Genomic DNA, 19,565 nt, shown 5'->3' with positions numbered 1-19,565 from the left:
CATCTGTACGGATGTGTCTAAAGAAGAAGACGGTAACACGGGGGCTGGATCGGCCATCATCAAAGGTAATGCATCAATTTATTATTCAATAGTTTCATAGAATAAAGAGGTTCCTGCTTTTACAAGAAGATATTTACGCCATAACACAAGGTATTGAAGCTCTTCTCAAGTACCAAAAACACTGAAAAATGTTATTATCAGATTAGACTCCGAACCAGAAATTACAGCTATCTTTTTTAAAAGTTTTAAAATGAAAAGAAAACCATCATCAAAGGGAAGAGTGAGAAAAATATACAACTAGTATGGCGCAAAGAACATTCTGACATTACAGGGAATGAACTTGCAGACCATTTTGCAAAGAAGGGTACTGAAACCCAAAACCAGTGTGCTATTGGGACGCCTCCAAGCAACATAAAAAAGGTAATTCATTACTTATTCTATCAATATTGGTGTGACCAATATAAAAAAGATCGAAGCATGAAGCATACATATACTTGCTTAATAAGCCGAAGTTGAAGTGGATCAAGCTCGTAAAATAAAAATTGAGACTCATTGTACATGCCTACACTAGAAATTTCCCTTTTCTAGCCCACTTAAGCAAGTGGAAGGACATAAGCTCAACATGTGATCTATGTTTGGAAGAATTACAGATGCATACAATCTCATCTATAGATGCCCTGACTTATCTTACGAGAGATAACAAGCCATGAATGAGGAAAACGAAGACATTCGTACTTTAAAATTTATGAAATTTCCAAAAATAAAAAATATTATTGAACAATATTATAATGTAAACTAGGTTTTAGAATCTGTTATAGTAGCACAAATACCCCGCTGTAGAGTCGTTCTTTGTTGCCCGATAGGCGCTCACTTTCAAACGAAGCATGCAATATGTGTTAAATAACCGCAGTGCTTATAAATTTAAGTGAGTCCGTAAGGATCGTTTTCTTCTTTTCAATCAATTTAAAATCCTCATGTGTCAACGGACAAGGGTTCTTTAATGGCCCTTGTGATTGTGTCGTCGTAGGTAAAAAAATAATTATGGAGTCCACAAATGATTACTCAAGTCTGTTGTCAAGAACTACAGTTCTGGTTAGATTAAGGTTTTTTAACATATAATAGATTACAAGGATTTTTTTCACTTGTTTATAATTTTAAAAAGAGCAAGGGATCTTCAATGTATCTGTATTATATTTTTCATTCATATTTGTACCTCTATATCAACTATATTTACTTGAAAATATAAAGGAATATTGTAAAATATATAACATTTATTTTTAAAAGTTTTTGAATATTTAAACTTATAATAAATGTTGTGATCGAATAGATTTTGTTTAATAAAATAAATATAAGTAGAAAATAAACAACTTGATAGTAGAAATAAAATAAAAAGTTTTGAACAACCCTTATAATAAATAGGTTTCTTTAAACGGAACTCCTTGTTAAATTGAGCGACTAGATTTGTTTAAAGTTATTCAGTTTTACTTTTTTAAATCCAGATAAAACAAAAGTGTAAAACATTTAAATTTGTAGTAAACATCTTCTTTAATTATTTTCTAACACAATTTTAAACTCCCATACTTCTCGAAAGCGAATTCTCAAATTTTTGATGCTTAAACAAGTAGTATTCTATTGATAATGAAATTTGTTTTCTTTCCTTATTCTTTGGTATATCTTAGAATAAGATATATATTAGTATGTTTTTTCAGCATAATTCACAGTTCATCAGTATTATATGTATGCCATAACTAAGAGCATTGATGCCACCAACGCATTACCCTAATCCAACTACTTATTTGTAGTAGCGAAAAATCTAACGTGCTGCTACTTTCAAAGCAGTAGTCAAATTAAAGTTACTTAGTAGTTCATGGTGCCTTACTATTTATGTAGTTTTCCTTCGAAAATATCCTATCCCGTTTAGATAGTCTAATGACACTTAGATCATTAACCATCAGAAGGCAACATAATACCCCTTTTTTTGACATACGGCGCATACATCACTCTACGGCATTTGATGTTATCTTTCATGTTGTTGATAAAGGCTGAGTACCTTTGGCATGAAGTGCATTGCTGCCATGCACAAAAAAAAAATCAAATTTTCTTGTGCGCTGAGAATGTTCGACCAGTACACCATTTTGCAAGCGCACAGGTTGAAGGGAACAATGTCAACAATATAGAGTACATTTGCTTTTTCTCGCATCTCAGGATGACGTACGGTAAATAGTTTCCCCCCTGAGGTCAATCACGTGTGCTATACCGTACACAAGTACAACAATGACGGAAGGAGAGAATGTGAATGTAACTAATAAAGTAACTTGTAGTCTAACTTAGTTACATTGAAAATCAAGTAGTCAGTAAAGTAACTAAGTTACTTTTAGAAGGAGTAATTAGTAGTGGGACTACTCTGTCTAAGTTCAATACTCCTTCGAATATGGTTTACCATCCCCTACCCATTTATATTGCATTTCGGCTAATTTTTATTTTATTTGATTTTCTTCTTCATATCTGGCTTGGTTTTTTTATGAAAATATGTATAAACAATTTTGCCGTTTATATTGATTAAGTAAATAAATTAAAAGGGAATTAATGAATTACTTGATTTTTACTCAAGCTTCATTTCCAGTTGACTCAACACGTATGTAAAAAAAATGAACAGGATTCAATTTGATTTCTTATGGAATATAAAGAGTTTGTATCTATCATAAAGCCGGTTGGAGGCCCCCATAAAAGATTGGGAACTAGGTTGTTTAAATTTTGAAGAAAATTGGTATTAGTTTAATTTATCGGTTCTCGAAGTTGATTCTTAATAAATTTTTTGCATAGCAGTTGATTTTTTTTTGGTAAGTTTGAAAAAGTTTTACGCGAAAATTCATTATTCTTTTTTATTTTGAAAATTCAATGGTATTAATGGGCAAGGAGTATTATAATGATTTCTGTCAGTATGAAAATTATTTTCAGGTTCAGGTTCTGCTTCAAAAATAAATATATATTTATATATTTTTAAGATTATTATTTAAATGATATCCTTATACAACGTCAGTAGTTTTGAACAAGAATATGTTATATGTTGTCTTTAAAAATTATGTTTTTTATAACATTTTCTCTGGCGTAGTTTTTACAATCATCAGAATTTTGACCTTGTTCATAACTTTTATTAGTCAACAAACCAAATTCTCAGAATTTTTTTACCTTTTAAACAGTCTTTTACAGGAGTAAATCATTCAGCATTAAAAATAATATTTTAAATTTAATTTCGTAAGAAAATACAAAAACTTTTCCGTATATTTCTTTATTTTTTTTAACTCAAATTGTCGTCTCATACCTTAAAAACGAGTAAAACTAATGAAAAGATCAAAATATAAAATTTAAAGAACCTCAACAAGTAAGGAGTCAACAATTTTTCTTGCCATCGATTTCTTATTAAATTTTTTGGTACTTTATCCGTTATATCAATTTTTATGTACACTGTAATTATTTTTGTCAATTAAATTTATTTTTTGATAATTTTCAACTTAAATTATGTCCATTTCATGAAATTTTGCCTACTTTTAAGTAAGAAATCAAATAATCTACTCATAATGTTTAAATTATGCAATAATTATTTCAGATTAAGAATATTGGTTTTTATTTCATTTGATATTTACAGATAAATAAACATATTATAAAGGGTAATGTAATACAAGAAAGTTTATTTCAACTAAATAACGAATCAATTAGACTGCTTTAATAAAAAGTCAATTAGCTTATCAATTTACTATACGCTACAAGTTGATCTAATATCACCTATGAATAGTTATATAGAATGAGGTGTACATTATAAATCCCTTGTACGTATATTTGAACATATTTAGAACAAAAAAAAACAATATATATTTAGACACTTCCTGTTTTTGTTAAAATTTAAATATAGCAGTTTGTAGTTCATTTTAAATATTTGTATTTCTTAAAATATTAAATTAAAAGAACATATTTTCAAGGAAGTGCAAGTTAACGATAATAATATTAAATACATAATTCTTAAAAAAAAGCAAAAATGAATTATGGGCATTGTTTGCCATAGCAACATAACAATATAATATAATATTCTCATTTCAAAATCCTTAATGTGGGCCTGGTAGAATTTATTCGAATTTAAAAATATTTCATACACTATGTTTTTATAATGGGAGGGTAACATTTTTATTATACCCTCAAGCGAATATTTTTTTACTTGGTTGGGATCTTATTCACCCTAATATATATGTATTTATACACTTAAACTTGTATACACACAATAAATGTAATAAACTGTCTTTACTCTTCCCCAATATCATACATTAGGTTAAGTAAAAAGTTCTGAGGTGTTTTTCGCTAGATGTCTTTAGTGAGTAATATCTAAAAATTAATACATTGCATCAAAAAACTCTTCAATTATGCTTCAATGGTATGGTAACTACATAAAAAAGTTCATATACATTTTTGTGTTTGATGAAGCCAGCTGTGTGCTACAGCGTTGCAAAATGGAAAAAAAATAGAAAATTCGTTACATTATTCCGTATTACTAAAACCAAGGTAAAAAGGTGAAGCAGACATCCCAAAAAAATTGTGCTGTGTATGGACCCAATACAGTATCGGATACAATAGCAAAGCTGTGGTTCCAACAATTTTGTTTTGGTAATATGGACGTCAAAAATATCGATAAAATAATAGACATCGTCAAGTTGGACCACAAGTGAGCACTTATTCTATTACCTAGAAACTGATGATTAGCCAGAAAACCGTTTGGAACCATTTAAATTGGATGATCCTAACTATGCTAATTTTATTTTCAAAATAAAGCAAAAAAACGCTAAAAAGTGTTTACTTCGCCTATTATATATATATGTATACGTTCCCACATACGATAGATGTGGTAACCTACCTTCTTAGACAAGTAAAGAAAAACATAAGATTTATGATATCAAATCTGTAATTTGTTTTTTATTTTCTTATCCGGTAATTTCCAATTTAATTTTTTTTAACATTTTTATATTTTAGTAGACTTCAGAGTTTTGAATGTACTCAGAAGTGGAGGATTCCACATGAAATATATATTTAAACATATTTTTGCAATAAGATGGGGAAAAGTAACATCGTATTTCTTTCTTTATGCCCTTTTTTCTGAACTAAGTAGCTCTTGTTCATTATTATTCACATCGGATCATACAAGAAAAAGTTAGAAAGTATGAGTGTATACTACAAACGCTTTTTGTACACTATTAAGCTTTGCCATTTTAGCCGTGAAATATTGTGCATCGAGTATGGAGATCTCAAGGAGATAATTCGCCATATTTTACATTTATACTACCGGAGAGCTGAAACCCCGTCATTTCTGACGACGATTGTGACTGGCAATGAAATATGGACCACTTACATCAATATGAAGTGACATAAATCGCAGTCAAAATGCAATGAAACATCCCAGACCGTAGCCAGACCTGGATTGGCTGCCAGGAAGGTGTTCTTGTGTGTTTAGTGGGGTTGGAAGATAATAATATACTTTGAGCTGCTCCCCTATTGCCAAACTTTTAATTATACTCTCTACGGTGTACAAATTGACCATTTGAAGTGGGCGGTTGAACAGAAACGGCCAGCATTGGTGAATAGGAAATTAATTGTGTTTCATCGAGAGAGCGCAAGGCCACACACAAGCTCTATGAGCTCTGATGGAAAATTATTATTCATCCACTCTACAGTCCGGACCTGGGACGAAGTGACTATCACTTGTTCCTGTCTATGGTTGTCTGAGTGTTTGCCAAAAGGCTTCTACGAGGAGGACATTATGAAGATAGATTATCGTTGGCAACAAGTAATTAAACAGAACGGGATATACTATACCAAAATCTGAGGATTGACACACTTCAAATAAAGTATTGAACTAAGCAAAAAATTCGAAATTAATTTTTTCCCATATATTAAGAGAACTATTTATTTTTGTGGCCTTTAATGAACAGCTTAAAAAAAAAAATTCTATTTTAAAGCATTTTCAATTTGTTCATTCATGGAAGTCTATCGACGTCATATTTGTTTTGTTATTCCTCACTTGAGTCAAATATCTTTCCCCTTTTAGAAACTTTAATCACTTACAGTATTAAGTGTATTATTTTTAAGCAAATATAGTGTTCAAAATTGGAAAAACTAAATTCGGACTACATACCATAGCAAAAATTTAAACGAATTCTAAATAACGTCTGATCTGAGACACAATATTTTTGTTAAAATGATCAGTTTTTTCTTTTCTTTTTGAGTCATATGATGGCATCCAAATACACGGTGGTTATAAAAAATCCTTTTACTTTATTGCCTAAAAAGGAAGAGGAGATGTATAGTTAAAATTTAGTTGTTTATTCCTCCAAGATTGCCTACCTTCAGAATGATGATGTCCAGTGCAGGGCCGTTCAAAGGATTTTTTTTTTTTAAATTTGACTGATATATCATTTTTTTACGATTTATATATGAAGTGACTTTTTTTAAGAAAGTAAAATTCTACCCCCCCCCAAAAAAAAAAAAAAGTAACACCCTTCCTTTTTAATATTTTTAGTAATACTTATATAATGATGTTTGTTTTTTATGTAAAAAAATGTTTATTTTGTATTGAAAATGATCTTTTTTGGAGAAAGTAATGGATTCTTATGTCTTCTTTAATACATGCAGTTTCAATGACTTTTTTTTGTAAGTTATATATAAGTTTATTTTTAAAATATATGGTACTCAATGCGGTGGAAAAGAAAGTCTCATTATTTTTTTTTAAATTATGTAATGATCTTTTCTTTAGGAGAGACAGTTCAATTATTTTCGAGTCATTGCATAAATAATTTAAACATTGACATACAATTTTTTCGACTCAAATAGTCCACGGAAGTGACGCCTTTCCCTGTCCCAATCTTGTGGCAAATCCCATGATCTAAATAAAAACGCTTCATAATCCATATTCAAAAAACAAACGATCTAATCTAAAAGAATGGAAAATATGATTCAAGTTAAACTTGAATATTGACATATGCAGATGAAGCAATTGTCCTCTTCTTCAGCACTATATCATTTATTCCTAAAAAAAATAACCGTCCAAATACAAAATTAATGATTTATTTTTATATGTAAAACAAACAAATATATTATGTATACTAGTACAAAACATTTGTATATATGTATACTAGAATGTGTATTTTTGCAAAGTTATTTTCCCTTGAAACAAATTGATTATATAAATAAATGAGTGTGTTTCTAACTGATCACTTTTATGTTGGTATTACATAAATACTAGTTATGCGAATATGCCCGTTTTTCTTGCAGCTCGGTTTACAAACGATTCAATAATGATGAATTATATGCAACTGTAAAAGTTGTATCCTCTTCCAGATAGTCGATGAGGATTGTTCCTTGCGAATCCAAAATACAGCCTTCATAATCTTTCCGGCCGATTCCTCAATTCAAACGAATGTCAAATAAAATATTGGCTGAAAGTTGATGTTGTTTTTCCAAGCGAGTCTACTAACCATGGATTACTTAGCCTCTCGATAAACCATTCATATTTAAAATCGTTCAACTTCTCTATCATAACTATTACTGTTTTAATTCAATCAGTTATATACATATATGTATTTAATTTATTCTTTTATGATCAATTATCTATAAATGAATATTATTTTGCATAAAATGTGGTTATTCATCCTAGACGTGATATGCCTTTAATTTGTGTGATTCCTTGTTGCCATACTGGTATAATATCTAGTCGAAAGCTCAATGATAATAAAATAAGAACTTCTTTCTATAAATTCTTAATATTTGGAAATAAAATATACTAATAAATTAGATACTCATTAAAAAATACTAAATATTTATTTTAGTGATATCTTGTGACTGTTTAGACATATACAATTATTATTGTTTATATTGTAAACCCATTGACAGTTTAAAAAAGTTGTTTTCTCTCTTCATTATAAACATGAAGATTTTGAAACATAAACTAAATGGACAATGGAGAAATAAAAAGACGTATCTTCAGAAAAAGTGTTAAACCATCCTTAGGAAAAAAACAAAAGTAACTATTAAACAATGCACTATTTTAATATCAATGCCGTGTTATGAGGCATAAACTATTAAGTGGTGAAATAGAATTAAAGGAGCAAAAGTTTTTGAGAGAAGATAATATTTCAAATTTGTCGGATTGGATATCAATTGTGAACCTACAAAAATAAGAATAAATTGGATGGAAGATGAAGTTCAATTTCTTTACATACCAAAATAAGATTCAAAAATTTTGTGCTCCAAGCAAATTGATGAAATGATAACTTTTTTTGAGAAAATAATGCAATAACCTTTTGATTGAAGAACTATATTTTTATTTAATGAATGATTGATAACTAGTGTTAGTTCATTTTAGTTTGCCCAGTTATTGGATTTAGAGTAATAACTCAACGATACTTGAAATTTCAATTGTAGAATACTACCAATAAGATTTTAATCAATGAAATAGTTCATTTGGTGGTTGCAGAGGGGAAATGAATACATGTAGCGAAGTTTTAAATTTACTAGCGTTTTTGAAGACTAAGTATAAGAACGTTACCGAACAAGATGCAATTATTAGAGTAAGCAACCTCAGGCAAACCATTTCAGATCCACCTCAATTAATTACAGATTAAAAAGTATCATTTATTTACAATCAATACATGATAGGTTTTTAAAATAAAAATAATAATTATAGAACTGAACAACAAATTATAAGTTTATTCCTAACATATTACTTTATAGGTCAATTACTCTTCATCGAGTGATCAATGTAATCAGTAGTTATTCCAATGAAAGATTGATAGCACTCATATCTAAATATCCTGTCATAAATTATAGGAAGTAAAAGTTGAATTTTCTGTCAGAATAAATTATCAAAATCCATTTGAGATGAAATAAATATCAACCCAACTTCAGTATGTGCTGTGCCTTTAGTTCAAGTATTGGGGATAATAATGATTTGTTGCATTAAAATAGGTAAAAGAAGGAATAATTCATGCTTAACAAGTTGAGTAATCCACATTTAGGTTCTTCATCCATATTATAAGTTTAAAATTCCTGAAGTATCATCTCTCTCTCTCTATATATATATATATATGTATGTACAATACATTGGAGGATAAGGCATCCTTCATAATTTATTCTTCAAAATGAACCAAAAACATAAAGTTATTTTGGAAATCAAATCAAAAACACTATATTCAACACTTTTAATGAGTTAGAAAAGGGAGTTCAAATTCAAATACAAGAAGTGAAACATGAATTCCTGAATGTGAAGTCATCTATGGATGAAAACAGGTTCATCAAGAGATACTCTTCTCCAATACTAGAGAAATATGATTAACTGAGAAGGAACTGACAGTTTCATAACTATATTATGTATATTCCCTCAACATACGTCTTCCTTCGATGTAGTTTAATAAGAGTTCCTTCTTCCATAGGCAATAATAACAGTAATCAGCAATTCAAAGTTAGATCTGAAAGGAATAAAAGAAAACCTTGTATAAAAAATTAGCACAGTCTTCGTCAGAATTAAATCTTACTTAATTATTGGTTTTCGATGACTTTTTTTTTTTTTTAAGTTGAAATTTTCCGACAAAATTTTTCACCAGACGATCCACCATTCTATGATTGATTACTTATATCACAAATAAGGCTTTTCAATGGACGATCGGATAAGTCCATGAATCATCAATTTTTAACAAGTTTTAAATCTTCTTTTCTCCAATTGTTATTTAATGGAAAAATTGACTATTATTTATTTTAAAGGTTATAAAAACGAGATTGTTTGGCTTGTGTCTCTCTAGATGTTAAGTAACCTATATAATAACTAAACATAACCTCGATACACCATCTCTCGGACTTTTCATGGACTTTTCAAACGACCCTCGTAAATATGTTTTATAACATATTTCTTCGCCTTGAACATTTTCAAAATGCCCTTTATGACGATTTTTAGTAGTTTTTGTAAAAAATAAAATATAGATAAAACATGTCAAAAAAGACATTAAATTTCCCAGTTGAATGAAGGTATGGAGAAACTAGGTGCGCGGGACGGCAGTACTAATTTATAATCCAAACTATCAATGATATTTTCCAACATATTTGCCCATTTTTGGAGGAAAAAAAGTATATAATTATTACCCCTTAGGGAATCAGTCTTAGAGAGCCACGTCAAATACATTCAAAGAGGTATTGAAAGTTCATTTTTGTATTTCACGACTTACAATAACAATAATAAATGTAATTTCATATCAAATCATGCCATTACCTAAATTTTTTTGTACATGTCTATTATTATTCTACTACTTATAGGTTAAAATAAAAAAAACGAAAAAAAAAACTTTATCCAAGGCTCCTAGGCTGAAACTTAAGTGGGTATACTTTGATCGTCACCTCTTGTTATTCGTTGACAATTTGAAATAATACTATTTTAAAAATTAGAAAAATATTTCTTTTAAATAATAATGTATATCAATATGGAGATATTAATATCTGTGCAATCAGCATTAATGAGCCCATACCAATACTTCAAAAAGGCTTATTTTTTCCAATACCAAATCCAATGCATCCGTTCGCTCATACTTAAAATATACTAAAACCCATAAAAAAATCCTGTTTAATAGCTATCTAACGTTGGAACCATTGAACACACTAATATTTAAGGAATACGTGTTTACCAAAATATAACAGTATACTTACACCACGAATATTTTTTTAATATAAATACATCGTAGGTAATACCGTGAGTATCTTAACTTAAAAAACAGAAATCTATTATATGGCGTAAGGCATTTTAAATGTATTCTTTGCATAATGTACACAGGGTGATTCATAAGTCCCTACAACATAGAATTTTTTGAAGTAAAGAAATAAATATATATAATGATAATCCAAAGTACAGAACTAGACATCAAAAACGCGCGAAGGAAACATTTATAGTACGCAATATATTACAAATAATATTATTGCATTAGTACTAACCAAAGTGGCTGCACCTTAGAGTTTGGAATTTGACCTCCTGTATGGTATGATAAATCTGAAAAATATATAGCAGGAATGAGCCAATTTTCCAAGAGACTGGCTCAAGTCGATCAACAATCAATCTTTCCGACGAATGCATTTCGTGCTTACTGGTTGAGCCCTATGATAAATAAATGACTATATTGTTGTTAATATACTATATCTAATAATTAAACATAATACAAACTTTGGATTATCACGATTATATATTTTTATTTTAACTTTATAAAATTCCATACCAGTGGGACTTATGAATCACCCTGTATTATGTCAAAAATTGTTATACAACTACATAGTGGAAGTATTTTAACATTTTTATATCATGAAATTCTATGTTTAAAAGTCTTTAAGAATAATCAGAAAAATATAGCAATTTCCATAGCATGTTGATGTAGTATATTATATATTCATGGAATTTAAACGTTCCTATCTGTATTTATTTTTCTTTGCAAAATAAAAATAAAATGTATATTTTTGTAGTATCTACTGATAATGTATTTTTCCATATGGAACACATGAAAGAGTATGAACAAGAAATAACAAATATATTTTATTTCTTATTCGGGGATTCTATATATTTAAAAAAATAAATTTATTTAAATGATGAAAATTTATCTATATCATTTCAATACCAAAAATAGAAACATTAAATGGGTATAATTTTTATTGGTTTTGACGAGTTTTAAGTAGCTTATTATTACCGATATTTCTCCTCTCGAAAACCATGATCAAATCTTTTTTTTTTAACCAAAAAAAACAACAACATTCAAACTATAACACTTATCAGTCTAGCTATAGTTTAAATATAATTATCTTACAAGGTTATTTTAGAGCCAAATTTATGGGAAGGTTAAAGAAGCCCCAAACATTTAAAGTCCCTTATATTGTTATTAACACCTTTTTATTTTAGATGTTGGCTTTCCTTATTGAAGCAATTGTGAAACTATTTTATGAATCGAACTCTCAATTTACATTTCAACTATTGAAAAATACAATTTTGTTTGTTTCTTGATTATGATCGGTATTAACCTATTTTGGGGAAACTATTAAAAACTTTTTAAAACCCTTTGATTTTGATCATTATTTCCAAAAAATGCATATTTAAAAATGTGTGACGTCACTTTCTAAATACACAATTTGGCAATGTTCCCCCGTACTTAATTAAAAATGCTATACATAATTGAAAATAAAACCATTCAAGTGTGTTTGTCAATCCATTAGTAGTTTCAATATGAATCATCCATTATATAGAATAATAATTGATAACAGAGAAGTGATTCGTACTTCTTTCATTCAAATCATTGTAGTGTTTTTTATTTTACTTTTATCCAATTATATTTTCTGTTTTTTTTTGTTTGTTTTTTTGGTCAGTGTCATTTTTCGTCTTCCATTTTTCCTATAGCCCAAAATCTGATATGATATCATTATTATATAATCAAAGTATTACAAAAGTATAGGATAATTAAATACTATAACTTAATTAATTAGAATGCATTCACCAGATTTTTTTTTTTTTTTTTGCAGACGATGTATATATAAAAAACATAAGCTAATGCTATCAACTTAACAAAATAGTAGTTATAAACTAATTGAATATATACAATATATATATATAGTAGATTTAAGGTATATATAAATGTTCCCTTTGTCTCATAAAGTATATATAATATCTTATGTGAAGATTATCAAAAAAAATCGAAAAAAAAAATTAATAGATTACTGAAATTAGATTTCAATTGGAATTATGAAGATAACAGGGTAATTTGTATATTTTAGACCACATACCCTCATTTAATGGAACAATTATTACATATGGATAGCATTAAAAAAATTTAGTCAAAAAATGATGAACAAACTTCAATTTGCATAGAAAAAATTAATTTTATTGATGAAAAAAATGTGAGAATCGTTAAGTAAAGACTTAAACTGACACAAAAGATACATTATGTCACTTTTTTCCTATACTTTAATACTAAAACGACGAGGGTATCATTTTTGATATCCATTTGGGATTCAATTAAATAATCCGACAAACTGATTAATTGAATTTGTTTATAAACTCTTGAATTTTCATAATTCATTTTATTAGCCACAAAAAACAAATTTGGAAATTAAAATTTGTAATCGTTTTGTTGACATAGTGAGCACTACCTAGAAAGACGAGGGTATCATATTTGAAATCCCATTATTTCAAATACATTTTTGTTCTACAACTGTGTATGGACAGGCTCAAGCTAGTTCAGAAATTAATGAGAAACTCTAGAAAGGAATCGTTTACATTCCATGTATAAATATAAACATAGACTTTCTGAACTATCGATTCTGATTCCACCTGTTATAGTGTAAGGATGTCTAAGAAAAAAATATTCATTAAAGAAATAAGATATTATCTTGTCTCCACATCGTCCTCCAGTTCAGAAGGTGTTGATTTCGAATCGGTACAAGCTGAAGAATATCTCCAACAATCTCAATCAAGTACTTCGGATTCTGGTGACTTATTCTATTGTTTTGACAGACCTCTCGATACGAAATTTTACTGAATACCATTGTTAGTTTTTGTAGAAGCTATATGTATTTATTTACAACTAATTTGTATATATAATTTTTCAAGAAATGCACTGAATGCAATCAAGTCACTCAATTCTCGCCTTCTAAGAAACATGAAACAACCGACTTATTAGGAAAGTCAAATTATTCCGGCAAGGATAACACAATCTGGAACAAACAAATAGAAAAACGAAAGAGTTCAGCCCTTTTTAGACAAAAAACATTTGGAACTCTTGATCGATAATTATATTATGGATCACATTATAAAATGTTCAATATTTGAGACTCTTTCCAAACTTTAGTATGATGTATGAAAAATCAGCGAAAAAGAAATACTCCAACTAATTGGTATAATGTATTCGAGAGGAATCTTACCCAAAAAGCAGCCGTCTGAAGTAATTTGGTCAAGAAAAATGGGAGCAATCTCTTTTGGAACACTATGCCTTGCGAAAGGTATATGGAATTATTGACATTTATCTGTATTAATATTTGTTCCACAAGATTACAAAGACTCCAAAACGACTAATTTGCCTTGATTTCAATGCTATGAGATAGACTTGTCAAAAATTGTAAGTCAGTGTACACAGGCTAGGTAAAAATATTGACATTGATGAGCAATTATTCCTAAAAAGAGCTAGGTATTTATTACTTCAATATATGAGAATGAAGCATGATAAATTTGGTATAAAATGTTCGTTAGCAGTTGATGCATCATACAAATACTTGGAAAATTGATATTATTACTTGAAAAAAGATTCTGAAAGACTAAATAATAAATCTGTATCAGAATATGTATATATGAAGATAATGGAACCGTGTTTGAGTAAAGCAAGAAATGTTACAATAGATCATTATTTTATGGGAATATCTCCTTGCAAATGAACTTCAAAAAATAGAACGAGTATTTTAGGAAATATAAATTGTTCTCGCTAAGAAATACTTCCTGAACAAAAGGCTAGCAAACAAGCAATAAACTTAAGCAAATTTTGTAAATAGTGAAAAAAAAATTGACTTATTATAAAGGAAAAATGAACAGAACGTTTAAATTTAGATCTCTGTTCACAAAAGTGTGAAAGTCTCAGTTGGACAAAAGAGGTTATCAAAATCAATTCAGTATTATAATGAAACTAAGTATAGAGTTGATGTTTTAAATTAAATTACAAGACTTTATACAACCATAATGTATTCTTGCAAATATTTTTTATAATAATTTTGGCTTTGATTGTATTAATCCTGTTTTATCTTGTACAGAGAAGTGACTGGTAACACATTACTTTCAATTTTAGCAACCGCTAACTGTTACAAATATTAAAAAAATAAACATCATTTTTGATATCCGCCGTTGTTTAAGGGGGGATCGTAACCATCCGCTGTTCTAGTGTTAACTGGTTAAGAACTTCATTAATGAAATATTCAACAATCACAACTATGGAAATGAATAACTGATGGTGTAAAAAAAGTAAACAAACCAACTTTTTTGCATAGCTGACGTTTAGAATATTATAACCTATGCTGATTTTAATTCCATCAGGGTGAAATTTTTAATCTACTACTGATTTACTATTGCATAACAGCAATTGAAATCCATTTTTCGTGTCTTTATATTTATTTTTCTAAGATAGGAATATTTTTTATGCGTTTTTCATGACTGAAATTTTATTTTACAACAACTAATATTTTTTTCTTTTCCAGATTCAATATGGTAAATGAATCAGTGGTGAATATTTCAACATTGGATTGTCCAGACTTTCCAAAAAATATCCAAATTCTTGTCGAGGGAGTAGATTTTTGGGTTCAAGGAGTGCTGCAAACGCTTTTTGCCGTGTTTGGGATATTCTTCAACGTTCTTTTTTCCTTTGTCCTCTCACATAAAGATTTACGAAATTCTTTCAACATATTACTCATTGTTTTATCCACTTTTGATACCTGTTACTTAATTGGATCTATACTGGAGAGTATTAGAGTATCCTTTCAACTTGCAACAACACTACACGTTCACTTATTTCCTTACTTTTTACATCCCGCAAAATCGATAGCTATGACGGGTTCCATTTTTATGACAGTTGCGATTTCATTTGAACGATATGTAGCAGTCCATAATCCCATCGACTACAATTTAGCTATGAATGACCCACGGGCCACAAGGAGACGTGTGGCTAAATTTATGATACCTGTAATAATGTTAGTGATGTTGTTTAGTATTAACAAGTTTTTTGAGGCAAGAATTGACTATCAAGTCTCTGGACCTAATAATGAAACGATCACTCCAAAAATAATTCACACTGATTTTAGAGTGAATCCAGATTATGTCCATAAAATAAATTGGAGTCGATTTTTCGTTCTGGGTGTCATTCCAGTGGCACTACTAATATATTTCAATCGAAAAATATACCAAGATGTGAAAGAGCGAGAAAAAAGACGGCGTCCCTTAGCAAACCAGTTTCCTGTAAACAGAAACTCTGGTGAACATCATCCTGAAGGCCGAAGGGATTCAAATGAGGATGGAAATACGGATGGAACAAGCTGTCTTAATCGAGTTGGAAGAAGACGTGTGGAAGACAAAATGGCTTTACTTTTCATGAGCATCGTTTTAGCATTTCTAATTTGTAATTTTCCTAGAATTTATCTCAATTTTCATGAAATTATGATTCTGGATAATGCGATGGCCTGCTATGAAGCCGGAAAGGCCGGTTTTCCAGCTTGGTTTTGGATCACAGCTTCTTTAAGCCATTTGCTGCTCGTCATCAATAGTTCCATTAACATGTTTGTGTACTGCTTGTATAATACAAAGTTTCGTGAGGTCGCAAGAACAATTTTTACAAATAGTTGTTGTAGTATAACTCGGTGCACAAATTGGTTTAAGAAGAGAAAGAGGGATTCTAATTTGAGAGGATATGATGAAGATCTTAATGCAGAGGTAATTGATCTGGCTGTGAGTAAAAAGAATATGAACACAGCTAATAGTACCACCACGATTGCTAAGCTTTGAAAAAAATATAAAAGATCACTCTATGTGTATAAACGCTCAGGCATAAGCCTATGTAAATATATAAGTGTGCATTTATTTAGACTCAAAAACTACTTTAAAAACGTCTTTAAAAATTATTCTACGTATATTAAAAATAGAGATGTATATACATATATTTATTTACCTACTTTTATTACTATAATAAAAATTTTATGTATGCAATTATAATTATACTTATGAAAGTTGTTATATACCTTCATGTTTTTAATGTCATAATGTTTGGATTCGAATGATAAATTTAATTGTATTTTCATGTTAATATTCGTGATTCATAACAAAAATTATATTTATAATTTTTTAATTTAAATAATCTATAATTTAAATATAAAAAAATAAAAAATGTAAAATATATGTCTTCATCTGTGTAAATAATTATTTTGTTATTTAATTCGATATTCAAATCAAAGGGGGAGTGGATTCTTTTTATTCACCGTTCCTTTTATATGTACAAAGGAATTTTTTAAATAAATATACATACATAAATGAACATTACACGGCCGCAAAAAGTTTTGGAAAATGACTTTAAATGTATATATTGAATTTTATGCAAAAGTTGTTATTACAAAAAAGAACAACTGATGGTTTAACTATAGAATATTTTATTTATCCTAGTCTCTAGGATAAATATCAACGAAAATAGAGCAAAAAAGGACAAAATGGATCGTTCAGTCCGCTCCAGATTTAGCAATTCTGATATTGTGACGACCTTTAATGTGTGAAGAATCGCCGTCTGGAGGGAGAGTTAAGGTCAACAATGGTGAAGACATCAATCATCGTCATAAAAGCAGAAGACCGATCAAATTAAAGCCTGAAGTGTAAAAAAAGCTTTTTTGAAAATTCCGAAGATGACGATGACGGACTTGGCAAAGAAGGGGTAGGTGAGCCGTTCCGCGGTGTCCCATACCGTAAAACAGCTGGTGGCAAGACTCTCCGACATATTGAGTGACCCTTGTTCACTCAAAACAACAATAATTACGATTTGATCGGTTCAAAAAGCTTTACAATGACATAAGGTATAACAGAAATCGAATTTTGTTCTTTTCGGAAGAGAGGACATTTAAAGTGGATCCCGAGTACAATCGGCAAAATGATTTTTGGAAGAGTCTACTGCAACCTCCGTGAAGTGTTATGAATCAAATATCTGGCCTGAGTAATTATGTTCAGCATTGTTTCATCTGAAGGTCACAAAATGAAGCCAATGGGGTTCCCCGTTGGATATGGATCTAATAGCAAGGATTATTTCATGATTTTGCAAACAAAATTGTTTCCTAGTTTTGTAAGATCCCAATGCAATCAAAGAAAGCCGATTATTGCTTGCTACAGGACATGGCTCCTGCACATACGGCTCAATTGTGCAGGATTGTATGGGCAAAAAAATGAAGTTCTATCCAAAGGGTTTCTGGTCACTGCAAAGCCCCGACCTGAATCCGCTTGATTACAGCATCTGGTGGCGAATTAAAAGCAAGATCTGTAGACAACACCACAGTATTATTGAGTCCCTAAAGCAATTGGTTGAGAAAGAGTGGTGATCAATATCAAAGCAATACGTTGTCAACGTGTGCAAAGCGTTTTGGAGTCTCCTGGAGTGTTTGATTAAGGCCGAAGGTGCTCAAACTCCTAAATAATTTTCTCTAATTATGCTATAAAAATTGCTCTAAGCTCGTAAAGGTATATTGGGGCTTAGGATGCAAGCTTTCAATCGAGTATTGCCTTAGAGTTTAATAAATGACAATCAATGGCTTTAGAGTTCTGTGAAGACTACTTCTTACTTTGAGATAATCCAAAGAGTATAAAAACTTTGATTCAATTCACAGGTCCGTTTTTCAGACCCATGATGTTGATGGCGACGAATCTTTGCAGAATTTTGACAGCCTTGCAATCTACAAGGGCATATATTGCTAAAAAATTTCCCACAAACATTGCTTGGATATAAAATTTAATACAATTGGCAGAAATTTGAAGTTGAGCGGTAAATGTCCTACTATCCGAAATATATATAAGGGAAGATGAAAAAAAATTCTCTAATTTTCTTGAAGTCCTAAGAGATTTAAATAGTAATCACAAATAGATTGAGCTTCGTCTCTTGGTTTAATAAATGTCATTTTATGATGCCACAGTCTAGGAACTATAAAATATATTGTTGCTCATTTTAAAGGGAGTTAAAAACGACCATCGCAAAAGGGGTTTTGTACCTTTAGTTCATGAAAGCTTGAGGAAATTACACTAATCCATCCATGGTTGTTCATAGTTTTAGTAGTAAAATAGAATAACTAAAATATTAATGGAAATTGACATTTAAAGGTACCTTCAACCACAAAATATATCTCTCAATATTTTTATTATGGCACCGACATTAAGCTTTCCAAACCTTTTTTGATTATAATATATGCGAAATAGCTTAAAAACTAGGTGGTTTCTAGCATACTTTAACATTTTTGTTCACCAGGAGATTATCATTGTATATAATGTAAAAATTTGAAAGATAATATTTTACATTTCTATTTGGTTTTGCCATATTTGAGTTGAGGAAAAATTGTACCTTGTCATTAATTTATGACATGAAATAATTTGAAATGTAGTTCGTATTTCTTATATTAAAATAATTAATTTAATTATCAATGGATGAAAAGGATGAAGAATCGTATAAATTCAAGCTTTTATTGTTGCAAGGTAATGTTAATAAAAGTTGGAAAGGTTGTTCAAAGTGACTATCAATCAGTAATGATAAAATTATCGACATTCAAAAAAATTTTGAGTTATCCAGTCATAAGATCAAAATTATAGCAAAACATTTAAGAAATTTTATGAATATCAAACAATTTATACTGTCAAACGTTGAGAAGCAATCTGAAAAAGATTCCACAAACTAGAGAAGTTCTTTACTTCAACAAAATCATGACAAAGAGTAGTAAATAATATGAAAATAATGTTTTTTATTTGC

General features: G+C 29.5%; 1 protein-coding gene across 1 annotated transcript in view; it reads left to right on the top strand.

The window, feature by feature from the left end:
* The window catches only part of LOC121129934 (FMRFamide receptor), a 147,199-nt gene extending 130,375 nt beyond the window's left edge, over positions 1-16,824 (top strand). Inside the window, exon 3 of the mRNA XM_040725642.2 lies at positions 15,289-16,824. Coding sequence (XP_040581576.1) covers positions 15,296-16,585 — 1,290 coding nt within the window. The 5' untranslated portion in view covers positions 15,289-15,295 and the 3' untranslated portion in view covers positions 16,586-16,824. The remainder of the gene's footprint in view (positions 1-15,288) is intronic.
* The last annotated feature ends 2,741 nt before the right edge of the window (positions 16,825-19,565 follow it).

The sequence above is a fragment of the Lepeophtheirus salmonis genome, chromosome 14 (assembly GCF_016086655.4).
Source record: "Lepeophtheirus salmonis chromosome 14, UVic_Lsal_1.4, whole genome shotgun sequence".
NCBI lineage: Eukaryota > Metazoa > Arthropoda > Copepoda > Siphonostomatoida > Caligidae > Lepeophtheirus > Lepeophtheirus salmonis.
The sequence above is the reverse complement of the archived record's forward strand: the minus strand, read 5'-3'. Positions and strand labels throughout refer to the sequence as shown.